Consider the following 27,696-nt stretch of genomic DNA (forward strand, 5'->3'; position numbering starts at 1 on the left):
ATGTTTATGTACAGGTCCTTCTACATATAGAGATATATATTTGCACAAGAGGGAATGCAACAAAAATTCACCAGGTGAGTCCCTGGGATGGAGGAATTGTCCTCAGAAGAAAAATTAAACAGGCTTGGCTTCTCCTCTCTAGAGTTCAGAATAATCAGGAGGGGATGTTGTCAAAACATACAAAATCCTTATAAGGTCTTTCTAAAGTAGATAAAGGAATGCTGTTTCTCTGGGCTGGGTGTCTAGAACGAGGGGACTGCCACCTAAATGCCACAGCTCGATAGTCGGTGATGAATGGCATAACGCATGACTGCCTGATACATGACTGCCTGCATCACCAATAGCAAAAGACATTGGTCAGGAACACGGCCCAATTCTCAGGGTGGCCTTGCTCTAAGAATAATTAAATAGCAGGATGCCATCCAGGATAAAGCAGCCTGGTATTCAATCCACCAGCTTATGCATTCACTCTCTGCATCAATTGCGATTGCAGTTGCAGTGTTCTACCAGGTTGGCAGTGTTGGCACCTGTTAAAACAGCTGCAACAGCACCTCACAGACATGTATCATATCATATCATCATATATCATATATCATATATCATGTATATACAGCCGGAAACAGGCCTTTTCGGCCCTCCAAGTCCGTGCCGCCCAGCGATCCCCGTACATTAACACTATCCTACACCCACTAGGGACAATTTTTACATTTACCCAGCCAATTATCCTACATACCTGTACGTCTTTGGAATGTGGGAGGAAACCGAAGATCTCGGAGAAAACCCACGCAGGTCACGGGGAGAACGTACAAACTCCTTACAGTGCAGCACCCGTTGTCAGGATCGAACCTGAGTCTCCGGCGCTGCATTCGCTGTAAAGCAGCAATTCTACCGCTGCGCTACCGTGCCGCCCTGCAATCTGCATCACCTTAAAAGACAAGAGAAATAGTTTTTGTTCTTCTTCAGCACACCTTTTAGGCGGTTCATTTCTAAACAATAGCAGTAAAATAAGAGTGCTTATTTTAACATTGTTTTGACAGAAATACTTAGCAGTAACGCAGTCTGTCTCCACTGATAAATTGTAAAAATGTACACTCCTATGTATAGTATTAATGTTTTAAAACATTTGCTTATGTTCCTCATACCCGCTGTTTGCTCAGTAATGGCATTTAGTAGTAAAATTCTGCACTTTACAATTTTTACCGAAACCAATTAACCTACAAGCCTGTACGTCTGTGGAGTGTAGGAGGAAACCGTACACCCGGGAAACCGTACACCCGGGAAAACCCCCGCAAGCACGGGAATTACGTACAAGCTCCGTGCAGACAGCACCCGTAGTCAGGATCGAACCCAGGTCTCTGGCGCTATAAGGCAGCAGCTCTGCCGCTGTGCCATCGTGCCGCCCTACGGTGTCAAGAGTGAAGTTCAGGAGACTAGTGCACTTGTTCTAGTCCATGAATCATAAAATGCTATCTTATCAACAAGTAGATAGGAAAGCAAATGGCACATTGGCTTTTATTGCAAGGGAGTTAGGATTTAAGAATAGGGAGGGTCTGTCACGGTTGTTTGAAATATTGTGCACGGTTTTGTCCACTTATCTAAAACATTACATGGAGATACTGAAGGTAGTCCAAAGTAGATTCACCAGGCCAATAACTGGGATAAGAAGTTTGTCTTAGCAAGAGGGGCTGGACAGCTTGGATCTGTATCCTTTGGAATTTAGAAGAGTGATGGGTGAAACCACAAGATGTTCATTGTACCTGAACTTCACCAAACTTGCTCATATGAAAATAAACTCGACTTGATTTGACCTTTTTGCAAATATCTGTATTCGTGTGTATCATGCTCTGAGCTTACAATTAGATTTGCTAAAGTCATGAATCAGAAACATTCGGTCCATTTTACCATGGACAGGATGAGTCACATGGCCTTCTGTACTATAAATCTCTGATCCTACAAAAATGAAGAAGTTATTAGATCCTAATATCTTGGATGTGTGAAAGACTCCATTGTTACAAAATTGTAACAGTGAACAATTAGTTTATGTGAGTGTAAGTTTCTTAAAGTACAAACAAGTACCTGAATAGACCATTTTGTTTTCATTTGCCCATTATTCCTGTCAATGATGAGTGGTGCTTTGTGTTGGAAACCTTTTTTTATCCCCATGGGCCAGATTTGCACATTAATTGAAAGACTATTATTCATTGACTGCATGTTACACTGTTGCCTTTTCTCTCCACTATTAGGAATACATATTGAAAGGCGTGGTGAATGCAGCACTAGGACAGGAACAGGGCTCGGTGAGTTGAATTCTCCATAAACTATATTGCTATAGTTTGCAATACACAGAAACACATGAATAAATTCTCATGTTTTGATATTATGAAGGGAATAAATGTGTTACTTTTACTTTTGGGATGTCATAACATGAACCCTCTATCACACATATACACTTGTATTTCTATTTTATCCATCTGTGACTGTGCTCTGAACTACTCCCATTATATAAGGAATCATGGACCTGATCTTGAATGTTTAGCACATCGTCTCAAATGAAAGGCACTCCTTCATGCAGAAGTGACAATATATGTTTAGAAACACCTCCCAATAAAAAGAGACAATAGTACATTCACTATATCGTTGACACACATATTGTACATTAATAATTTTCAGCATATCAGAAGATAATAGATTAAAGACCCAAATTAGGATTTGACTCCATGATCCAAATTTACATTTCAGTCTTGAGTGAGGTGCCATCTGTTGGAAAGACATGAAACTAAAACCTTGTCCTTCCATTCATTTATGCACTAACTGTTTCACAGACTCTCTCACTCACTCGATCTTTCCAAAACCTTGTACATTATTTTTCTTCACATAATTACCTCATGCTCTCTTTAAAATTTCATTTATCACTCTTTCACAAATTGTATTTCAAATCCTATGAAGTCCTTCAGTGAAAAGTATAAGTTCCCTCGTGTAGCTTCTGGTTCCTTTGTGAATCATCTTAAATTTCAGCCCCTCGGGTCATTGATATGTTAGCCGCTGAAAATAGACAATAGACAACAGGTGCCATTCAGCCCTTCGAGCCAGCACCACCATTCAATGTGATTATGGCTGATCATTCTCAATCAGTACCCCGTTCCTGCCTTCTCCCCATACCCCCTGACTCCACTATCCTTAAGAGCTCCATCTAGCTCTCCCTTGAATGCATTCAGAGACGAGGCCTCCACTGCCTTCTGAGGCAGTGAATTCGACAGATTTTCAACTCTCTGACTGAAATAGTTTTCCTCTTCTCCGTTCTAAATGGCCTACCCCTTATTCTTAAACTGTGGCCCCTGGTTTTGCACTCCCCCAACATCGGTAACATGTTTCCTGCCTCTAACGTGTCCAACCCCCTAATAATCTTATATGTTTCGATAAGATCATATCGATAAGAAACATTTTCGACAAAAATGTTTTATTTTTGATATCTGAACCCATCAGAAAAATAATCTGTAATATCTAGAGAGGTTTTTTTTCATGTACATAGGTTTTAAATATATAAAATGGTTATCACCCCAGGAAAGTCACTGTCATCCTTGGGCTGAATATCGTCCTAACAAGCCCTCACAATCGTTGAGGAAGGAACCCAAGACCTAAAGCCACATCAGAATCCACGTGAACACCGCACCCGTTTTATATCACTGACTTTATTCAGCATTACATTTGATGCTAGATTGACCAGCACTTATTGAGAACTTGTGCGGAGAAAATCTTGGCCGAGCATGTTCTCTTTGTGTAGGAAAGAACTGCAGATGCTGGTTTAAACCAAAGATGGACACAAAACGCTGGAGTAACTCAGCGGGACAGGCAGCATCTCTGGCGAGAATGAATGGGTGACGTTTCGGGTCAAGACCCTTCTTCAGAGGCACTAGTCATGTCTTTCTTTTTTGTCCACAGAGGGAGCACCTGAAGATTGCACAGCAGTATTTTCAGCTGGTTGGAGGATCTGCCAGTGAATGCGGTATGTACTGGGGTACAAGTGCAAGTGCAAGCGGGTTACAACAGATCTAGTTATTTTTTTTGTAATAAGCACTGCCCCTCCACCAAAATATGCAAGGTGGAAAGTATGCAACTTATCAGTTGTTGTAGACACAAAATGCCGGAGTAACTCAGCGGGTCAGGCAGCATCTCAGGAGAGAAGGAATGGGTGACGTTTCGGGTCGAGACCCTTCTTCAGACTGATGTCAGGGGAGGGGGCGGGACAAAGATAGGATGTAGACGAAGACAGGAAGACTAGTGGGAGAACTGGGAAGGGGGAGGGGATAGAGAGGGGAAGCAGGGACTACCTGAAGTGGGGGAAGTCAATGTTCATACCGCTGGGGTGTAAACTGCCCAAGCAAAATATGAGGTGCAGTTCCTCCAATTTGCGCTAGGCCTCACTCTGACAATGGAGGGATCCATTGTTGTTGTTTTATGCTGCAATACTCAAGACAGAACTAGAAACGAGCACCAATAGTAAAGAGACATCTCATTAAATTTCACTGACACAGGCACGGTTTTATCTAAGAACAATTCTAGTATGAATTGAAGCGCAGGTTAGTGTGCTCATGGGGTGAAACAAATCAATATTCTGTTGAGATATAAGGTAAAAAATGGGAATTGGGTTATACCATAAGTAGGCCTTGAGCCTTCTCTGCTATTCACTAAGATCGTGGCTGATGCTATGCCTCGGCTCCCCATTCCTGCCTGCTTTACATATCCTTTGATATCCTATGAATCTCAACCCTTAAATATATTCAACAACTGAACATCCACGCCTCTCTGAATCATGAAACTGCAAAGACTTACAATCAATCCATTGCTTAAAGAAATGTCTCCTTATTTCAGTCCTCTTTTCCCGAGACAATCATCTCCTAGTTATAGAATCTACAATGAATGATTTTCTGAGTACCTCTACCATATCCTTCATGATAAATTCCAGTATTTTGCCAACAACAACTTTATGAGGATGTTGCCAGGACTAGAGGGTCTGAGCTATAGGAAGAGGATGCGTAGGCTGGATCTCTATTCCTTGAGGGGTGAAGGGTGATCTTATACAGTAGAGGTGCATAAAATCATGAGAGGAATAGATTGGGTAGATGCACAAAGTCTCTTGCCCAGAGTAGGGAAATCAAGGTGAAGGGGAAAAGATTTAATAGGAATCCGAGGGGTAACTTTTTCACCCAAAGAGTGGTAGGTGTATGGAACAAGCTGCCAGAGGAGGTAGTTGAGGCTGGGACTATCCCAACGTTTAAGAAACAGTTAGGCAGGTACATGGATAGGACTGGTTTGGAGGGATATGGACCAAGTGCAGGCAGGTGGGACTAGTGTAGCTGGGACATGGTGGCCAGTGTGGGCTAGTTGGCTCGAAGGACCTGTTTCCACACAGTATCACTCTATGACTCTATAACAAACAGGCATCTAATTTGGAACAAATTTGGCTATTTTCTTTCCCTTCTTACATAGCAATATTACACGCTCTAATTTCCAATATGTGGGAGCATTTCAGAGACTTGAAAAATTTGAAAAATCATCGGAAGGGAGACTTCCTGGAAGTATATAAAATTATGAGAGGCATAGATAGGGTAGACGGTCTGAACCTTTTTCCCAGGGTGGAGGTGTCCAACACTAGAGGGCATAGCTATAAGGTGAAAATGGGAAAGTTTAATGTTGATGTGCGAGGCAAGTTTTTTTTACACAAAGAGTGGCGGGGGCCTGGAACACATTTGCAGGGGTGGTGGTGGAGGCAGATACAATAGTGGCGTTTAAGAGGCTCCTAGAAAGGTGCATGGCAGGACTTTCAGATGAAGAAAGACTGGATAGACTCGGCTTGTACTCGCTGGAATTTAGAAGATTGAGGGGGGATCTTATAGAAACTTACAAAATTCTTAAGGGGTTGGACAGGCTAGATGCAGGAAGATTGTTCCCGATGTTGGGGAAGTCCAGAACCAGGGGTCACAGTTTAAGGATAAGGGGGAAGTCTTTTAGGACCGAGATGAGAACGTTTTTTTTCACACAGAGAGTGGTGAATCTGTGGAATTCTCTGCCACAGAAGGTAGTTGAGGCTACCGTTCCCTCCGCAACTCCCTGGTGACCGTTCCCTCCGCAACTCCCTGGTTGACCGTTCCCTCCGCAACTCCCTGGTCCACTCGTCCCTTCCTACCCAAACCACCCTAACCCCGGGCACTTTCCCTTGCAACCGCACGAGATGCAACACCTGTCCCTTTACCACCCCCCTCAACTCCATCAAAGGACCCAAACATTCTTTCCAGGTGAGACAGAGGTTCACCTGCACCTCCTCCAACCTCATCTATTGCATCCGCTGCTCTAGATGTCAACTTATCTATATCGGCGAAACCAAGCGCAGGCTCGGCGATCGCTTCGCTGAACACCTGCGCTCGGTCCGCATTAACGCAACTGATCTCCCGGTGGCCCAGCACTTTAACTCCCCCTCCCATTCCCAGTCTGACCTCTCTGTCATGGGCCTCCTCCAGTGCCATAGTGAGGCCCGCCGGAAATTGGAGGAGCAGCACCTCATATTTCGCCTGGGCAGTTTGCAGCCCGGTGGTATGAACGTCGACTTCTCCAACTTCAGATAGCTCCTCTGTCCCTCCCTTCCCCTCCTCCTTCCCAGAGCTCCCTCTATCTTCCTGTCTCCACCTATATCCTTCCTTTGTCCCACCCCCGACATCAGTCTGAAGAAGGGTCTCGACCCGAAACGTCACCCATTCCTTCTCTCCTGAGATGCTGCCTGACCTGCTGAGTTACTCCAGCATTTTGTGAATAAATCGATTTGTACCAGCATCTGCAGTTATTTTCTTATACTACAGGTAGTTGAGGCCAGTTCATTGGCTATATTTAAGAGGGAGTTAGATGTGGCCCCTGTGGCTAAAGGGATCAGGGGGTATGGAGAAGGCAGGTACGGGATACTGAGTTGGATGATCAGCCATGATCATATTGAATGGCGGTGCAGGCTTGAAGGGCCGAATGGCCTACTCTTGCACCTATTTTCTATGTTTCTATGAAAGTGCAGGCTATAGAGGAATAGAGGGACATTAGATGTGCAGGCAGATGGGACAACCTCAGCTAGGTATCATGTTCGGCACAAATATTGTAGGCCAAAGGGCCCATTCTTGTGCTGTATTGTTTTCTATGTTCTATTGTATCCTGGATTGTTTCATTCCCAAATTTATTACCATTCAACCGTGTCTCTGTAATCATAATGAGGTAAAATCCACGTGTCAATTTATGCCATTAATTTGTTTGTTCTCAATGCTTCATACTTTTAGATTGGCTTGTAGTTTTAACCCTTCACTATTTTTCCATGAAATAACGTCAGTTACACTGGTGCAATTTACACTGACAATATTTCCATTTGTCTTCATATTTCTTCCTGTCTCACTCTGCCAAAATCCTATGTTGTTCTAAGCCCTTGGGTTTTCAATTTAAACTAAGCCTGACTTGGTTCTTGCTACCCATTTCCTATCTTTATTAATTTAAACCCCCATCTGCAATCCTGGTTATCTGATTCATCAGGACACTTGTCCCAGCATGGTTTACATGGAGCCCATTTCAAAGGAATAGCTGTCTTCCCAATACTAGTGCCATCTTCCCATTATTTAAAACGCCTTCCTCCTACACCACTCTTTAAGCCATTCATTTAATTCTATTCAGTCAAACCAATGCTAATATTTGGGATGGAAAAAAACTGGAGATCCTGATTAAAATCGAAGGTAGACACACAATGCTGGAGTAACTCAGCAGGTCATGCAGCATCTCGGGAGAGAAGGAATGGGTGACGACCCGAAACGTCACCCATTCCTTCTCTCCCGAGATGCTGCATGATCCGTTGAGTTACTGCAGCATTGTGTGTCTTCCTAATACTTGGGTGGTTGGGGTAAGAGTCATTTGAGGCTCTCATTTTTATTTGGAGCTTAGCTAGTCTCTCATTGAGACCCTCTAAGTACTGGCACGTGGGAGACAAGACTTCTGCAGAATCACGCCACGCCACCAGAAAACGGCATCTGGTTTGCTTCGGCCTATAATTATTGCCACATGTACCGAGATGCTTTGGTTTGCCTAAAATGAGAAGCTTTTGTTTGCCTGCTGCCCCTGTACCTGTCTTGTTGCTGCAGAATCCAGTGTACTTCCATTGTTGCCTATTGCTACAACTATCTCTTTGAGTCTCTGCACGAATATGATCATGGTGGCATAATAGTGTAAGAAAATAACTGCAGATGCTGGTACAAATCGAAGGTATTTATTCACAAAATGCTGAAGTAACTCAGCAGGTCAGGCAGCATCTCAGGAGAGAAGGAATGGGTGACGTTTCGGGTCGAGACCCTTCTTCAGACTGATCATGGTGGCATGATCATTTGGAGTATTGTGTTCAGTTTTGGTCTCCTAATTTGAGGAAGGACATCCTTGTAATTGAGGCAGTGCAGCTTAGGTTCAGGAGATTGATCCCTGGGATGGCGGGACTGTCATACGAGGAAAGATGGAAAACACTAAGCTTGTATTCACTGGAGTTTTGAAGGATGAGAGGGGATCTTATAGAGAGACATAAATTTATAAAAGGACTGGACAAACTAGATGCAGGAAACATGTTCCCAATGTTGGGGGACAATAGACAATAGATAATAGGTGCAGGAGGAGGCCATTCGGCCCTTCGAACCAGCACCGCCATTCAATGTGATCATGGCTGATCATTCTCAATCAGTACCCCGTTCCTGCCTTCTCCCCATACCCCCTGACTCCGCTATCCTTAAGAGCTGTATCCAGCTCTCTCTTGAATGCATTCAGAGAATTGGCCTCCACTGCCTTCTGAGGCAGAGAATTCCACAGATTCACAACTCTCTGACTGAAAATGTTTTTCCTCATCTCAGTTCTAAATGGCCTACCCCTTATTCTTAAACTGTGGCCCCTTGTTCTGGACTCCCCCAACATTGGGAACATGTTTCCTGCCTCTAACGTGTCCAACCCCTTAATAATCTTGTACGTTTCGATAAGATCTCCTCTCATCCTTCTAAATTCCAGTGTATACAAGCCAAGTCGCTCTAGTCTTTCAACATATGAAAGTCCCGCCATTCCGGGAATTAACCTAGTAAACCTACGCTGCACGCCCTCAATAGCAAGAATATCCTTCCTCAAATTTGGAGACCAAAACTGCACACAGTATTCCAGGTGCGGTCTCACTAGGGCCCTGTACAACTGCAGAAGGACCTCTTTGCTCCTATACTCAACTCCTCTTGTTATGAAGGCCAACATTCCATTGGCTTTCTTCACTGCCTGCTGTACCTGCATGCTTCCTTTCAGTGACTGATGCACTAGGACACCCAGATCTCGTTGTACGTCCCCTGTTCCTAACTTGACACCATTCAGATAACACTCTGCCTTCCTATTCTTACCACCAAAGTGGATAACCTCACACTTATCCACATTAAACTGCATCTGCCATGCATCCGCCCACTCACACAACCTGTCCAAGTCATCCTGCAACCTCGTAGCATCTTCCTCACAGTTCACACTACCACCCAGCTTTGTATCATCTGCAAATTTGCTAATGGTACTTTTAATCCCTTCATCCAAGTCATTAATGTATATTGTAAATAGCTGCGGTCCCAGCACCGAGCCTTGCGGTACTCCACTAGTTACTGCCTGCCATTCTGAAAGGGACCCATTTATCCCCACTCTTTGCTTTCTGTCTGTCAACCAATTTTCTATCCATGTCAGTACCCTACCTCCAATACCACGTGCTCTAATTTTGCACATTAATCTCCTATGTGGAACCTTGTCAAAGGCTTTCTGAAAGTCAAGGTACACCACATCCACTGGCTCTCCCCTGTCAATTTTCCTGGTTAAATCCTCAAAGAATTCCAGAAGATTAGTCAAGCATGATTTCCCCTTCGTAAATCCATGCTGACTCGGAACAATCCTGTTACTACTATCCAAATGCTCCGCAATTTCGTCTTTTATAATTGACTCCAGCATCTTCCCCACCACTGATGTCAGACTAACTGGTCTATAATTTCCCGTTTTCTCTCTCCCTCCTTTCTTAAAAAGTGGGACAACATTAGCTACCCTCCAATCCACAGGAACTGATCCTGAATCTATAGAACATTGGAAAATGATCACCAATGTGTCCACAATTTCTAGCGCCACCTCCTTAAGTACTCTGGGATGCAGACCATCACGCCATGGGGATTTATCAGCCTTCAGTCCCATCAGTCTACCCAACACCATTTCCTGCCTAATGTGGATTTCCTTCAGTTCCTCCGTCACCCTAGGATCTCTGGCCACTAGAACATCTGGGAGATAGCTTGTATCTTCCTTAGTGAAGACAGATCCAAAGTACCGGTTCAACTCGTCTGCCATTTCCTTGTTTCCTAAATTCCCCCGCTTCTGTCTTCAAGGGACCCACATTTGCCTTGACTATTTTTCCAGAAGTCCAGAACCAGGGGCCACAGTCTTAGAATAAAGGGGTGGCCATTTAAAACTGAGGTGAGAAGGAACTTTTTCACCCAGAGAGTTGTGAATTTGTGGAATTCTCTGCCACTGAGGGCAGTGGAAGCCAAATCACCGGATGAATTTAAGAGAGAGTTAGCTAGAGCTCTGGGGGCTAGTGGAATCAAGGGATATAGGGGGAAGTTGGGCATAGGTTACTGATTGTGGATGATCAGCCCATGATCACAATGAATGGCGGTGCCGGCTCGAAGGGCCGATTGGCCTCCTCCTGCACCTATTTTCTATGTTTCTATGATCCGATTGTTCATTCTCCCAAAAGTCTGTGTTTTCATGTGCACAGGGAGCAGAGGAGAAAAGGCCAGATTTGTTGAAGTAGGAACAATGTAGGGAGAAGCAGTATAGGACAGATGAAGTTTTAACTTACTGCATAGGTCAATCTGACCATGTCATCCAACAGTGTCAAATGTGGCAGCTCTAAATTATCTTCCTGGAAAGTTGTCTTTTGTAACTTCTACTTCCCTTAAAATAAGAAGAGGTTGTTAGTATTTTACTATATTGGTTATTATTATATTGTTTACCTCAACAAGTGTTTTCTATTAACCACCTTCCAATGATTTTGGGAGTGATGTAACAATGGAACGCCTGTTAGAATTACAGTTATTCAATTAATAACGAGAGTTTCCCCTTGAGAACATTCAGTGGTCGAGATAAAAATTGTGGTCAAAATTACGCAAATGTTCGAAACTATTTTTTTTTTGCTTGGGTTCCTGCCCAAACCTCAAACTGAATTTATATTCAGTGTTATGCAAATGTCATGAAACATAAAATCTCGTGTAAGCCATCACAGATGACAATCATTTCAGAAATTGCTTTAAATTTCTTGTACTATTTAAATTGCTGCCTTAATAAAGCAGCCAAAAATTAGTAGGTTGTTTTAAAAACAATAAACATTTTGAGTCTGTCCATCCATTCATCAACAATTTTAAATTACAGAACTGTAATTACATTAAAGACTGCAGAGTTTACCAGTTATTCTGAGGCACTGTAATCTAAAACATGTACCATTTGGTACCCTCGAGTCTAGCCAAAAAGGCTAAATGAATACAAATGGAATATTTAGCTGAAATTTGTTTATTTTGATTATGTTGGTGACAGGCTAATCCTTGTGGGGGAAACATCCAACATGACATCTTTCAAAACAGTACAAACAAATCTGCAAAATATGTAGGCGTAGGAGATATTTGCAAAAAAATCCCGTTTTAACCCAGTAGAAACATTTATTCTTTGATTGTAAATGGTTACAATTAGTTTTACTAGTTATTTCTACTCGCTGTAGAGTGTTAATACCAGCAGGCTCGCCCATCCTAAGGCAATTGTTTGCTTGTGGTACCAAGGGAATTTTAAGGCAAGGAACCCATCTTTTTGGGGAAAAAAAATTCCTTGCAGAGCTGCAATAATACTGAATAATGTTGGAGAGTGAATACACTGTACAAATGGATTAGCTTGATTCCAAATCATATTATTTGATCATATAGCCTTCCACTCTTGCCATAAAATATCATTCTTATTTTCAGATACTATCCCTGGGCGGCAATGTATGGCCTCCTGTTTTTTCTTGCTGAAACAATTTGAGGATGTTTTAATCTACCTAAACTCTGTCAAGGTAGGTAGCATTTTTCCTTCCACCCAAGGTTTACACCTGGCCATGACAGGTGTTAGATATTATATATGACTCCTGAACAGTAATCTAGGAGTATGAATAGGCAATTTTGTTAACAGTAAGTGTTGTTGTTCGTCCTTCGGGTTCGAAGATGACCATGACTTCACTTTCAGTTGGAGGATTGGTGACTGTGGGTCCGGAAGTGACTGGTGAGGCCAATCAGGCCCTGGAAGGCACGCCCACACCTAGGACACAAGTGGATGGGTGCTGCAGTGGAAGTGGAGGTAGCCCGGACCTTGCGCGCGGTGCGTTTCCTCTGGGCCTCTGCAGTGCGTCTGTTCTCTGCTGCACGGGCTCCTGTGGTGAGCTTGTTACGCCAAGTTGGACGGTCCAGAGCAAGAGACTCCCAAGTGCTGAGGTTGATGTCCAAGTCTTTGAGGGACACTTTGAGGCAGTCCTTAAACCGTTTCTTCTGCCCTCCTACTGAGCGCTTGCCCTGACACAGTTCTCCATACAGAAGCTGTTTTGGCAGTCGACTCTCGAGCATTCTGACGACATGGCCTGCCCATCTGGCTGGGGCTTTCTGTAGGAGGGTGTGGACGCTGGGGATTCCGGCCCGTTCCAAGACCTCTGTGTCGGGAATTTTGTCCTGCCACCTGATGTGAAGGCGTCTGCGTAGGCAGCTCAAGTGAAAGTAGTTGAGCTGTTTGGCATGTCTGCTGTAGACAGTCCAGGTCTCACTGGCATAGAGAAGAGTAGTCAGTACCACTGCACGGTAGACCTTCAGCTTGGTGGTAAGGCTGAGTCCTCTCTGCTCCGCTTAACAGTAAGTAAGCCTACATTGAAGAAAGAGAGGCAGAAGGCTGTAAAATAATCTTAAAAATAGTGCTTAAAATAAATGCACTTAATATTAAACATTGGGTCTCTTAAAAATCCGTCATGATTATACTTCGACAATCATTAGAAGAGGGGGAGAGTTACAAAAAAAGAACTGAAGCAAATCCTCGGGTAAAAAAATTGGCTTCCAAACAATAAAACAAAGATAGTTGAGATTGCAATCTTTTTGAAGCATAAAAACTGGATAACTTGCTGAGGGATGCCATTTTAAGGATTGGGGGTGTCATAAAGAAAATAGTAGAGAACATGGAATGCCTCAACACTGTAGTATTTATAGCAACTGGCCCAAAATAGCAAAGTCACTTGATGTGGATAAGTATAAAATAATTTATGTTTGAGCAATAAAGCAAAGGATTATATTTGGTAAAGAGGGATCCATAGATCTATGAAGCAAAACTGTAATCACAAGGGAAACAAAAAACTGGATTGGTAAGAGGCCATTAGGGGGACTAATGCCGCTATATGAGACATAGATCAGAATAATCAGTAATATATGTTGGATGAATGACACTGATGTCATGTCAATGCTTTGAAGTAGATTTCATGGTGATCTTTTCCCAGAGATAATGGCTTCCAAGATTTCCAACCTATCAGTGCATCTGTCAAAGCCAAAGCTATGGGGGTTTGGGGGGGAAATGGTGGTTATAACATTTTGTTTTAATTCCTCTGAGACGTAGTTTTACTTCAACTCGACAAGCATGGGATATAAATTTATATTGGTATGAGATTAGGCAAACGTTGTTTGGCGCGTTCTACTCCTTTTCGGTTATCAGAGCTACCCCAGTAAACCAACTGCCTGTCCTTGCCGGCATCGCCCCGGCCAACATCAGACGAGAAGCAGCCACGCTGGCCCTTTCCCAAAAGGCACAGACCAGTGATTTCCACCTTCTCCATCAGATCGTCACAGAGACACCACGACATGTGCGCCTCAAGTCACTGCGCCCTTTGCCGTGCAAGCCCACGAGCTGCTCTGTACAACACCGGTCGACACTTCCAAGGCCACCTGGGTCAAGACGAGATGGAGAGACCAGTGGAAGTCAGCGGAACCATCTAGGCTACACCGCTACATCGGTGAACCCATGGACGTCCCTGGCCAGGACCTGCCCCATAAGCAGTGGATAACCCTCAATCGCTCGAGGACAGGCGTCGGACGCTATGGAGTAGCGATGAAGAGGTGGGGTCTCGTGGACAGTGCCTCCTGCGAGTGTGGGGACCCTACACAGACAGTGGAGCACACAGTCACCAGTTGCCCCAAATACTGGCCACCGAATGGTGAACGAGGTCTGATTGACCTGGACGATGACACGTTGGCCTGGCTCGCCTCAACGGAGCTGCAGGTCTTAAAGACATACGACGGAAGAAGAAGAAGTTATCAGAGCACCATGCAACAAAGCATCACTTAGACAAATTGAAAACTATAGCCCTCCAGGTTCAATCAGACGGGTCATATAAATTTGACGTCATTCTGAAGAAGCGTCCCAACCCGGAAACGTCCCCTATCCATTTTCTCCACAGATACTGCCCTGACCCGCTGAGTTACTCCAGCATTTTGTGTCTATCTTTGGTATAAACCAGCATCGGCGGTTCCCGTTCATTGCATTGCAACAAGTCTGCTTGCTTACGGTGTAATGGTGTGATGGATGTGTTTCACACTTAGGGAATGTACTTTCATCCCGTCGAAGGTGGTTGGAAGGAAGGCAGAATCACCATTAACCTCGTACAGATATTGTGGGATTGCAGTAATAGAGTTGTCACGGTGGGAGGAGGAAAGGGAAACACAGCAGTGTGTGAAAGTTCACAGTATTTGGTCACATACTGTGTGATAGGTGGGAGATGTGAGTTCTTGATTCGCCTTAATTCTAGCAGCATTAAATCTTTAAATGTAAAATCTAGAATCACTTCATGTTCCAAAAGATTGGGAACGTTTATTGGTTGTGACACGATCTTCCTCTTTTTATTCCGCAGAGTTACTTCTACAACGATGACCTCTTCAATTTCAACTATGCGCAGGCGAAAGCAGCTGTTGGCAATTTCAAGGAAGCTGAGGAAGTAAGTGGTTGCTGTTTGTTCAAGCAGTTGAGCTCCAACATTAACCTCGGCCATCCCCTCAATTACGTGGACATGGTGCAAATATGTTACATCTACACTGACTGATTGAGGTAACCCTTGATACCAAGACCAGAAAAGCACTTGCATTTTTTTTTTCCAGCGGTTAAGAGAAACACACAACTAAATTGTGGCCTTCAAGTTTTATTGACTCCCATTCTTTGGTATCATCAGCATGAGCGTTCCCTTCTAAATCACCCTTCCATAGCCCCCGCAACCTAAAGACAGTTGCATAATCAGCAAAAGGAGCATGAATTTGGGCTTGTCCGAACCAACTACCATGAGCTGAGATTCTGACTTCAGTGCATCAGAAGCAAAAATTGCTGGACTCTGAAGAACAAAACCAAGTTCAGGGCGGCACGGTGGCACAACGGTGGAATCGCTGTCTTACAGTGCCAGAGACCCCGGGTTCGATCCTAACTATGGGTGCTTGTCTGTACGGAGTTTGTGTGTCTCCCCGTGACCTCCGTGGGTTTTCTCCAGGAAGCTCTGGTTTCCTCCCACACTCTAAAGACACACAGGTTTATCTATTTATTTTAGTAAAACTGAGAGCAAAATGTCAGGGTTGTTTTAAAAGACCATAAATTCAGAGTTGGATTCTACTGTCAGAACTCTGCTCATTTCTTCTCATCCTTTATAGAATACTAGACAAAGTGGACCCGTTGGGCCCAAACCTCTCCTGCATTGGTGCAGCACTCTGTCCTCCCCCCCCCGTCCTCCCCTCTCTCCTCAACCCCCCCCTCCCCTCTCCCTTCTCCCCCCTTCCCCCCTCCCTCCTCCCCTCCCCCTCCCCTCCTTTTAAACTTTAAAATGTGAATAACTTTAAATATATAACACCGATTTCAATAAAACTACTTGCATTATCACTAAAGTGACAATGGTGAGTAAGGTGGGCCTAAAATTGTCATGCTATCGTGTACCGTTTTGGCTGAAGTTCAGTCACAAACGAGAGTTTTAGTATATAGATAAACCATAGCATTGTCCTTACATGAGCTCAATGGAACACCCCCCTCACTCTAACCTTTCCACTACTTCTGCTGATGATTATACAACAATAAATGCTGCTTAGTATCCTTGCATCAGGCTTAACCTGACAATTGTCATATTGGCTTCTCTTTCACGGACTGCTCAATTTTCCTTGTCATTGAATTCACTGATTTAACAGCATTTAATGTGATATTTAATAATGGGTCAGATGTCATCAATGAAGTCTGTTATCATTTCCAAGTCAGGAAACTCAGTCCTGTTTTATCTTCTGAGTTTTCCCTGCCGATTTCTCCTTTCGAATTCATTGGGTCCTGAGATTTCACAAAGGCTGTTTAAGGCATTTTGCCTTCTGGTTGGATAAAACCAGAGTCAGAGCTTTTAATTCTACTACCACAAATAAGTGGAGTATCTATTCACAGAGGTCAATGATAGCAGAGTTAAACGAGGTACACCACAAATATACAAGTTTGGGCATCCTTTCACCAAGTAATTTTGAAAACCATTTCAATTCTGTGCTTTGGGCAATTTTCACCTCCATCCAAGGAGATTGTCAGTTAGTCCAGAGGCAGCTCTTCATGTGTGAGGATTTATAACTTATATTTCACCACAGACATAAAGTTAGTTTGCATTGAGAAATTAAAATTTCCTCAAACTTCTCATTTCCATCCCTTCCTCACTTCTCGTGATTCATCTCTGACACTTCCATTGACTTCTTTATCTCCATTTCTGGGGTTAGTCTGTTAACGAATTTGCATGAATAGTCTGAAAAAGGGTCTCGACCCGAAACGTTACCCATTCCTTCTCTCCTGAGATTCTGCCTGACCTGCTGAGTTACTCCAGCATTTTGTGAAATGCATGATTACCTTGGTTATACTTCCTCCCACTCCACTCCTTGCAAGGATTTCCGTCTCTGTGGCAAAGATGAAGAAACATTAGATGTAATTATGCCACTTTCAATATCTCTGACTCCATTATGTCTTCCTGTTTCACAACCAGAATTTCCCCTGTGCTGTGGTTCATGGAACCTTCAACTTTTCCTGATTCATTGCCCACACTTCTGCCCTGCAGATTTTCCTTCCTCTCAGAACCACAGTGGGCTTCAACTTTTTCCAAGCTTCCACCTCGGTTCCCTCCGCATTCATCAGATTGTCCACAACAGTTTTGCCGCCTCCAATGCAAGGCCACCACATCTTCCCCTGCCCTACCAAAATTCCAAATCCACACCTTTCAGCGAACGAGCAGTATGTTGACTAGTTTAGCATCTCCTACAACTGAACGGTGCATTCTTTTACTTGACTCCTCAGGTGTTTCAACTGATTCAGAATGAGAAGCTGAAGAACGACTACATTTACCTCAGCTGGCTGGCCCGTTGCTGTGAGTCAAACATTATCTAGCTAAACCCATGAATTTTAGAGTGGTTTAAACAAAACGCTGGAGGAACTCGGTGGGTCAGGAAGCGTCTGTGGAACAGAATGGTTGACTTTTCGGGTCAAGATCCTGCATCAGGATTGGGAGTATAGGGAGAGGGTTAGCCTGTATAAAGGGGAGAAGGGGAGGAGTGAGTCTTGGGCTGGAAGATTCTGAGAACAGTTCCTACATCGAAGGTCTCTGAATTCCGAAGGCTTGAAGCCTCTTTAATTTAGCACAAAGGCTTGAAGCCTCTTTAATTCGCAATGTTTTGTGGTGCCTGTAGAAAAACATCAAGTGATGCTGGTTGAATGTAAGACAGTTTAAAAAAAATATCTATTCCATTGCCTTCTCTGATTTGCACCCTAAAATATGAATGGTCCTAGCCCACCAGAACTTACTGAGTATGGTATTTGTAATACAAGGACCATCTCATTTGTTTGTTGCTGCATATTTCATATTCATTCCCCTGTTTGGTGCTGACACAGTTTCACAAGTTCCTGTTCTTTCCCTCCTTCACAGATATCATGAACAAGAAACCACGCCTGGCATGGGAGCTCTACTTGAAGATGGAGACCTCTGGAGAGTCTTTCAGCCTCCTACAACTCTTGGCTAATGACTGCTACAAGGTAAAGGATTTGCAAAGAAGGTGCTGCTCAAGGGATTGCACAATTGCAATAAACAGCATAAATTTACTTAAAAAAAAACTTCCAGTGATTTACTTTTAAATTGCTACAACTTATACTTGTGCCTTATTGATGATTATATAGTTTCACTCAGTCCGAGTTAATATGTTAAGCATGAGTCATTAGGCACCTCTGGTCAAAGGTTGTGGACTTGGAACCCACCCCAGAGATTGGAGCCTGTAATTTAGGTTGCCATTTCAATACAGTACTGAGGCAGCTGGGCGTATTGAAACTTAATACCCCTGGAGCTTGGCCATTAGATCAGAGTAGAAGAACCCAGAGTATTATTTGAAAAAGAGCACAAATGAGTCTGAAGAAGGGTCTTGACCTGAAACGTCACCTATTCCTTTTCTCCAGAGATGCTGTCTGACCCGCTGAGTTACTCCAGCTTTTTGTGCCTATCAAAGGTTTCAAAGGTCTTTTATTGTCACATGTACCAATTAAGGTACAGTGATATGCGAATTACCATACAGTCAGGCGAGAAAAAAAGCAACAAGATACATAAATACTTAAAATTTAACATAAGCATCTACCACAGCGGATTCCCCACATTCCTCACTGAGATGGAAGGCAAAAAAGTCCAATCTTCTTACTCTTTATTTCTCCCGCGGTCGGAGCAGTCAAACCATGTGCCGGGGCGATCAAAGCTCCCGCAGCCGGCGGTTGAAGTTCCCGTGTCGGGGCGGTCAAAACTCCCGCGGCTTGGAGTTTCCGATGTCGGTCTCTGACCAGAGACCACGAGCTCCGTGATGTTAAAGTCCACAGACACCCAGGGTTGGAGCTCCGAGGTCGATCCCTGACAAAGGGATCGCAGGCTTCGCGATGTTAAAGACCCGCGCTGGAGCTCTCAAAAGTCGTTCTCCAGCAAAGACCGCCAACTCCTCGATGTTAGGCCGCAGTGTGGACGGAGATACGATACAGAAAAAAATCGCATTTCCTTCCAGGTAGGAGGTTCGAAAAGGTTTCCCCCAACCCCCTCCCCCACCCCCCACATAAAACAAGCTAAAGAACACTAAAAACATACATTTAACACATACTATTTAAACACAAAGAAGGAAAGGACAGACAGACTTGGCGAGGCAACCATTGCTGGCGCAATCCGGTTTAAACCAGCATCTGGTTCCTACACAAGTGCTCTTAATCTCTACTGCTTGATATTTGTCTCTAAACAGACATCATTAATCATTAAAAAAACATTGGCCAATTGTCAAAATAGTGCTGCTCATACGTTCAATTAATCAGCACCTTCATCTTTGGACTTAAACCTGGCAGCTGAAAATTGCTGTCTAAAGATTCTGCCCATCTCTTTTCTTTGAAAGAATGTCCCTTTGCTGTTGAATTTCACATTTACACTTGCAATGGGATCAAATTCTTGACATACACTGTTGATATGTAAAAACAAAACGTGTTAAAGAAAATCGTAGCACCTTGGGTTTAAGAAACCCGGTTAATGCTGATTACTGCCATCTCTCAGCCATTAAATATCTGCCATCCCTAGTATGAAGTCATACTCCTGAAGATTTTGATTATAGTTAGAATTTGTTTTAATTATCTTTTTACTTTTGTCTTTTTCTTTTCTCTCTCAAAACTGTTTTTGCTTTGCTTTTCTCCTACTGGTATTGAGTCCTTCAAGAATAGACAATAGACAATAGGTGCAGGAGTAGGCTATTCGGCCCTTCGAGCCAGCACCGCCATTCAATGTGATCATGGCTGATCATTCTCAATCAGTACCCCGTTCCTGCCTTCTCTCCATACCCCCTGACTCCGCTATCCTTAAGAGCTCTATCTAGCTCTCTCTTGAATGCATTCAGAGAATTGGCCTCCACTGCCCTCTGAGGCAGAGAATTCCACAGATTCACAACTCTCTGACTGAAAAAGTTTTTCCTCATCTCTGTTCTAAATGGCCTACCCCTTATTTCTTAAATTGTGGCCCCTTGTTCTGGATTCCCCCAACATTGGGAACATGTTTCCTGCCTCTAACGTGTCCAACCCCTTAATAATCTTATACGTTTCGATAAGATTCCCTCTCATCCTTCTAAATTCCAGTGTATACAAGCCTAGTCGCTCCAGTCTTTCAACATATAACAGTCCCGCCATTCCAGGAATTAACCTAGTAAACCTACGCTGCACACCCTCAATAGCAAGAATATCCTTCCTCAAATTTGGAGACCAAAACTGCCCACAGTACTCCAAGTGCGGTCTCACTAGAGCCCTGTACAACTGCAGAAGGGCCTATTTGCTCCTATACTCAACTCCTCTTGTTATGAAGGCCAACATTCCATTGGCTTTCTTCACTGCCTGCTGTACCTGCATGCTTCCTTTCAGTGACTGATACACTAGGACACCCAGATCTCGTTGTACGTCCCCTTTTCCTATAAGAAAATAACTGCAGATGCTGGTACAAATCGATTTATTCACAAAATGCTGGAGTAACTCAGCAGGTCAGGCAGCATCTCGGGAGAGAAGGAATTGGGTGACATTTCGGGTCGAGACCCTTCTTCAGACTGATGTCAGGGGGGCGGGACAAAGGAAGGATATAGGTGGAGACAGGAAGATAGAGGGAGATCTGGGAAGGAGGAGGGGAAGGGAGGGACAGAGGAACTATCAATTAATATTGAGTGATTTATCTCATTGGGAGTGTTGTTTATATACTTATACAATCACTCTTCTTCATTGTGTTCTTAACTACACTTTTGAAAATATAATTAATTGACCGTAGGATGTTTTGGGAAATCCTGAGATTGTGGAAGTTGTTATTTAAATGTAAGTCTTTTCCTGTTTTTTTTGTTGCTGAAATCGGTACAGATCTTAATGAGATGTCAGTACTGACAAATGAATCGATTTCCATTTCAGCCACGCACTGTTTTACTTAAACTCTTCCAGATCAGGGGCAGCATGGCTAGATACTGACTGAACTTGCCAGAGTTGTATTCCAAGAACATATCTCACTCCCAGTTGCAAAAGAGCCTGCAGTCCCGTTAAAAAAAATGGCTTTGTTAGGATATATCATTGTGATGTTGTGGTGGAGAACATGCCAGCAACTGTGAAGGATGTAAATACAGAATGCCTTGAAAAGAATAATAGGATTGAGAATAGTCAACATGAACTTATGAAGGGAGTTTAGGGTGGCACAGTGGCACAGCGATAGAGTTGCTGCCTTACAGCGCCGGTGACCCGGGTTCGATCCGTCTTCGGTTTCCTCCCACACTCCAAAGACATACAGCTTTGTATGTTAATTGGCTTGGTAAATGTAAATTGTGCCCAGTGTGTTAATGTGCGGGGATCGCTGGTCGGTGTAGACTCGGTGGGCCGAAGGGCCTGTTTCCACGCTGTTGCAGTTCTCTGAGGATGTGATTAGTAGAATAGATGAGGAGTAACCAGTGGATATGATGTGTTTGGATTTGCAGAAAGTTTACGATAAGTTCTTGCAGGGAGGTTGGTTAACAAGATTTGAGCACGTGGTATTGGAGGTAATTGAGGATTTGGTTAAGGGACAGAAATCAAAGAATGGGAATAAATATCTCAGGTTATCAAGTTGTGACTGGATTGGTACTGCGGGACGAATATTTGGATCACAAATAGTGACAGTGTGCAGCAATGGTTTAACTGAAAGTGCAAAACGTCATATTTTAATTTTACTGGTGATACTACATTGAGTAAGATTGCGAGCTCAAGGGGAAGTAAATCAACTTCTGGGCCCTACGGGCAAACTGAGTGAGTTGGAACAAAATGGCAAATGGTATCTAATGTAGAAAATCATAAGGACATCCATTTTAGTGCAAATGACAAAATATCAGAGTATTTGTTAACTGGTGAGAGATTGGTTGGTATTGATGTTTTTTGATGGAACACCCCCACTCCAACAATGATCAATGAACAATGGGGGGGGCGCCACGAGGGAGGTGGGGGGGGGGGGGGAAAGAACAATGGAGGACCCGGCATGGTGGGGATTGCTAGGAGGGGCGGGGGCAGATAACAAAGGAGGACACGGCGGGGGTGCTTTGTAACTTTGTCAGCGCCGTTTATGTGGTGACTATTTGCATACCTTGGGTATTGCAAGCAGAGAATTTCACTGTGCCTTGTTACGTGGAACGGTAAAGTATTCCATTCCATTTCACTTTCCATTAGTGTGACTTCGACAATTCTCAAGGTTTCCCCCAACTGCTTCAGTTTTCACCCGCATCCCGTAGATACAGTATGGAGGGAGCAAGAGAGGAGATTATTAGAATAGACAAGTTTGAGGTAATAAAATCATGAATTAAGTCAGAGGAAGAGTTGAAACTGGAGTGGAATCAGGTGGTGTTACACAGGTGGAAATAGTTGATCGTATTGGCAAAAGGTTTTGGTCACGAGGTTATCCGAAAATCTGAGATCTTTGGAGTGGGGGCACACTAGCATAGACCAGTTAAGCTGAATGAATGTCACCCATTCCTTCGCTCCCGAGTTGCTGCCTGACCCGCTGAGTTACTCCAGCATTTTGTGTCTATCTTCCATATGATTGACCAGTTTCGGTGATGTTTTAGTTTAGTTTTAGAGGTACAGCACGGAGTCGGGCCCTACAATCCACCAAGTCTGCGTCGACCAGCGATCACCCATACACTAGTGCTATCCACCACCCTAGGGACCATTTACAGAAGACAATTAACCTACAAACCTGCACGTCTTTGGAACGTTGGAGGAAACAGGAGCACCCGGAGAAAGCCCTCGCGGTCACAGGGAGAATGTACAAACTCCACACAGATAACACCCAAGGTCAGGATTGACCCGGTCTCTGGCACTGTGAGGCGGCAACTTTACCGCTGTGCTGCAGTGCCGCCCATGTTAATTCCATGGTGTGTAGGAAGACTCCCCTTCCTTAACATTTACTTAATTAATTTTTTAATGTATGCCATGAGACTTCAAAATGCTGAAACATAAATAGTGAATCTCCAGATTTCAGCCGCCAGATGTTTGTTTTCCAGATGGGACAGTTCTACTACGCTGCAAAAGCTTTTGATGTTCTTGAGCGACTGGATCCAAATCCGGAATATTGGGAGGGAAAGCGTGGAGCGTGTGTTGGTATCTTCCAAATGATCCTTGCAGGCCGTGAGCCAAAGTACGTATCAGTATAAATAGCTCGCGTTAAATCTTAAAATCTAACTTGCCATTCATCTGTTACAAATGTTTATGATTTTATGTTGGCCCGTGTTTTATCCAAAGATAGAATTATGGAAGTTTACTGCAGAAGGAGGCTGCTCAGTTCATCATCTTCAATGTTGGCCAGAGGTGGGCTTCCCATTCCTGGCCTTTGATCCATAGCTGCCTGGTCATGGCTCTTCATATGTTATAGAAACAGAAAATAGGTGCAGGAGGAGGCCATTTGGCCCTTCGAGCCAGCGCCGCCATTCATTGTGATCATGGCTGATCATCCACAATCAGTAACCCGTGCCTGCCTTCTCCCCTTACCCCTTGATTCTGCTAGCCCCTAGAGCTCTATCTAACTCACTTTAAAATTGAATTTGGTGAATTGGCCTCCACTGCCTTCTATGGCAGAGAATTCCACAAATTCACAACTCTCTGGGTGAAAAAGAAAATTCTTCTCGCCTCAGTTTTAAATGGCCTCCCCTTTATTCTTAGACTGTGGCCCCTGGTTCTGGACTCCCCCAACATTGGGAACATTCTGACTTCGAAGAAGGCCATTCAGCCCGTTACGGCAATTCCATTTCCACCCTGGGGGAAAAGGTTCTGACTGTCTACCCTATCTATGCCCCTCATAATTTTATATACTTCTATCGTCCTCCTTCAACCTCTGACGTTCTAGAGAAAACAATCCAAGTCTATCCAACCTCGCCCTGCAGCTGAAACGCTCTAATCCAGGCAGCAATCTGGTAAACCTCCCCTGCACCTTCTCACAAAGTCTCCACATCTTTCCTGTGACGGGATGTCCAGAACTGCAAATAAACCATGACCCTGCCTTTCAGGGGTCGGGGAGTATGGTTTGCATTGTGGTGTTCTGAGGGGCCGTGGGTCCATGCTTGAGATTCCCTCTCCCCACAGTGGCTGATCTGCTGCAGCCCTGCTCCTTGTGGGCTACCGAGAAGGCCAAGCCACCAACACTGTGCTTTCTACCCTCTCAAGTGATGGAATGGAGGCAAAGAGTTTTGTGACAAAGCCACAGCAGCTGCTTTCTTGCAGCTTCTCGACGGTCAGCAGGGGTCTGGGAACTTTCACCTCCAGCGGTGACATCTTGTGGAGGGAGCCCCAACAAAAGGCAAGGGCTAAATAACATTGGATCTATTGTTGTTTTGCTGACAGTTCAGTGAATGGATTCAGTGAGTGCCAGGACTATTTTGACCAGGGTCAGCTTCAATAGGTGACAGACTTCAGTTGCTTGGCAAGGCTTGAGAAACTGGTTTTGTTCCCCTGAAACCCTCCCTTGACCTCTTTTTTTTCTTTCAGGGGTGGGAAAGCAAAACTACCCACCCTGTGTAGGAAGAAACATTCACAGGAATGGGGGAGTGACCAGATGAGCCAAATTTATAATAACTGATAGAAGAATTAGAAGACAGATGATTGGGGGGCTGGGGGGTTAATACAGGTGAGGGTGATGATGTAATCAAGATTGGGGCAATGAGTTGAAGCAGAATTAAAATATTCAAAACTTTTTATTTAAAAGGAGAAGCTGTAGGACTAAACAGAAATAACAAGGTGAATAGAATGGATTCAAAATCCCCTTCGAAGACCTGGTACAGACATTTGTGTCGGCAGGAACTGGAGTTGCCGGTTCACACCGAAGATAGACACAAAATATTGAAGTAACTCAGCGGTTCAGTCAGCATCTGTGGAGAAAAGGAATAGGTGATGCTTCCGGTCCAGCCTCTTCCTCAGACCCAGTTTTGACCCGAAGCGTCGACAGTCACTGCAGAACTACAGTCACCTTCGCTCAGTCCGCCTTGGCCTACGTGATCTTCCAGTTGCCAAACACTTTAACTCCCCCCCCCCATTCCCACACTGACCTTTCATTCCTGGACCTCCTCCATTGTTAGAGCGAGGCCAAATGCAAACTGAAGGAACAGCACCTCATGTTTTGCTTGGGCAGCTCACCACCCAGCGGGTAAGAATATTGATTTCTCTAACTTCAAGTAACCCTTGCATCCCCTCTCTCTCTATCCCTCCCCAACCCTAGTTATTGTACTAGTTGCACCGTTGTCCTGGTGAGTTTCATTGTCTGTATAATTCATTATCACTTAGCTCACAACTAACAATGGATTGTTTCATTGGCATCGTTACTTTTTTTGCACATTTTTCATTCATTTGTTCGATATCTCTTTATATCACTGTATCCCTCGTTTCCCTTTCTCTGACTCTCAGCCGGAAGAACGGCCTGGACCAGAAACATTACCCGTTGCGTTTCTCCAGAGATGCTGCCTAACCCGCTGAGTTACTCCAGCTTTTTTGTGTCTATCCACAGTCGTTCTGCAGCAGGTTCCCAACAGCCCAGAGGCCACCAGATTACCAGGGAAGGGGCAGAATAAAAGCAATGCGCTCCTGAAATGAAAACCACTGACCAACTTGTTGTGCGTCTCTCCTAGGGAAACCATGCGGGAAGTTCTCCACCTCCTTCGAAATACTGGGAATCCTCAGGTGGAATACATAATTCGCACGCTAAAGAAATGGGCCAAAGACAACCGAGTGGCTATCTAAATGTGGTGAGAGAAAGGGCAATGAATTAATTAGGCTGACACTCTGGGTGGAGCTGTGGCTTTGAATGGTTTGGTTCTGATATTTCCCAGGAACCCGTGCGCTGTTGTTACAGGGCCCCAAAGAACAAAGAGTTCACACAAAGTGAAATATTGCAACATGGCCCTCTGCGGGAAAACACTTGCTTCTCTCACACCGGTTAAAAAGTGATTTACATTTAAATTGAAACCCATGCTTTCGATACAGTTTTTAATTCCACCTTTTTCTCGTCCCCACTTTGCGATGAAGAATGAATCAAATATTTCAGCACCTGTGCCGCTCAATCATACAGGCACCGATATTATTTTCCACATCCATTAATGTGAACAGAGAAAGGTTGCAGGTCAGCACTTGTGGGCTGCATGGTTCTCAAGTGGGTCCATAAATTACAAAACCTCCTTCATATCCATCGCAGCGTTGTTGTTGTCAACGCCACTCCCTTCCCCCATTCACCCATTAAAAGCATGAACAGGAAAGTTTTAGTCAGAGCCACAGGCATCTGCCTTCTGCTCACTGATTTCACTGCCTGGGTGTGTGTGTTCGTGCGCACTGTGTGTGTGTGCGCTGTGTGTGTGTGTGTGTGTGCGCTGTGTGTGTGTGTGCGCTGTGTGTGTGCGCTGTGTGTCAGCGCACTGAGTGTCAGCTAGTGTGGCAGGATGAGCAAGATTATCATTTAAAACAAAGGTGGCCGCAGGAATCCTGCACCAGCAACGAAATGTGTGTCTGCGGAGGCCAGTTACAGCTTACAGCGGCTCCCCCAACCACCGCCTCCATGGTTTCCCACCCACTAAATTCACACTGGATAGAATAAGCAAGGCAAATCCATGAATCGGCAGAAATGGATCTGAAAGGCAAGACAACCCACATGGTGTGTGCTCAATCATTTTCAGTGGGAGACAACCGCCAACTATGCAGTTGGCAGCAGGGAGATGCTCAGAGCTGGAAAATAATGTACAGTGTCGCATGACTAAATATGGGTGTGTGCTTGTACTTGCCTTCCCTGGTGCGCTGTGCTGTAAGGTGTGTTATGTGTGGAGTAGCCTGCAGACATTGTCAAGACATGCAGGCAAAGACTGGTTATTTGTGTGAGGCACCAGGTGTGCCCCATGCCTGAAGGACCATATTTATCCACACTTCGGGGGCAACACTGTCCTACAAAATTCTGTTTAAAACAATATTTATCAATTGATATTAACGACACTACAGTTTTCCGAATGTTCTTTTATCTTTGTGTATTTACATTCCTCTTGTATAATTAATACCTTTGAACAAAAATTTGTAACTTATTTTATGTAAATAAAATATTAGTTTCTGGCATTCTTTTTGGTATTGGTTTATTATTGTCCCGTGAACCACAATATGGTGAACGACTTTGATTTGTGTGATATCCAGGCAACCTACCATATACCTGTATGTAAGTATATCAAGAGAGAAAAAGAAACAATGCAGAATATAGGGGTTACAGCTATGGCGAAAATGCAAGGCTGCAAATGCTTTTAACTACCAGAGATGAAGAAGGATGTTTGTTTCTGAATGGTTGTTCATAGAAAATAGGTGCAGGAGTAGGCCATTTGGCCCTTCGAGCCAGCACTGCCATTCAACTTGGGGGCGTGGCTGTGTTCTGCAGCTGCGGCTCACCGGCAGTCTCTCCGTTTTTTTTGTTGTTTTTTTGTCATTGTCGTTGTTAAATGTACGTTTTGTTTTATTTTTAATTCTGTGTATGTAGGGGGGTGGTGGGGGGGTTGGGGG

General features: G+C 44.1%; 1 protein-coding gene across 1 annotated transcript in view; it reads left to right on the plus strand.

The window, feature by feature from the left end:
* The window catches only part of ift56 (intraflagellar transport 56), a 45,683-nt gene extending 18,389 nt beyond the window's left edge, over positions 1-27,294 (plus strand). Inside the window, exons 11-18 of the mRNA XM_078430833.1 lie at positions 2,244-2,297; positions 3,940-4,003; positions 12,060-12,148; positions 15,008-15,091; positions 17,440-17,509; positions 18,065-18,171; positions 23,190-23,323; positions 25,800-27,294. Of these exons, the coding sequence (XP_078286959.1) occupies positions 2,244-2,297; positions 3,940-4,003; positions 12,060-12,148; positions 15,008-15,091; positions 17,440-17,509; positions 18,065-18,171; positions 23,190-23,323; positions 25,800-25,911 (714 nt within the window). The 3' untranslated portion in view covers positions 25,912-27,294. The remainder of the gene's footprint in view (positions 1-2,243; positions 2,298-3,939; positions 4,004-12,059; positions 12,149-15,007; positions 15,092-17,439; positions 17,510-18,064; positions 18,172-23,189; positions 23,324-25,799) is intronic.
* The last annotated feature ends 402 nt before the right edge of the window (positions 27,295-27,696 follow it).

The sequence above is a fragment of the Rhinoraja longicauda genome, chromosome 40, assembly GCF_053455715.1.
Source record: "Rhinoraja longicauda isolate Sanriku21f chromosome 40, sRhiLon1.1, whole genome shotgun sequence".
In the NCBI taxonomy this organism is placed as follows: domain Eukaryota; kingdom Metazoa; phylum Chordata; class Chondrichthyes; order Rajiformes; family Arhynchobatidae; genus Rhinoraja; species Rhinoraja longicauda.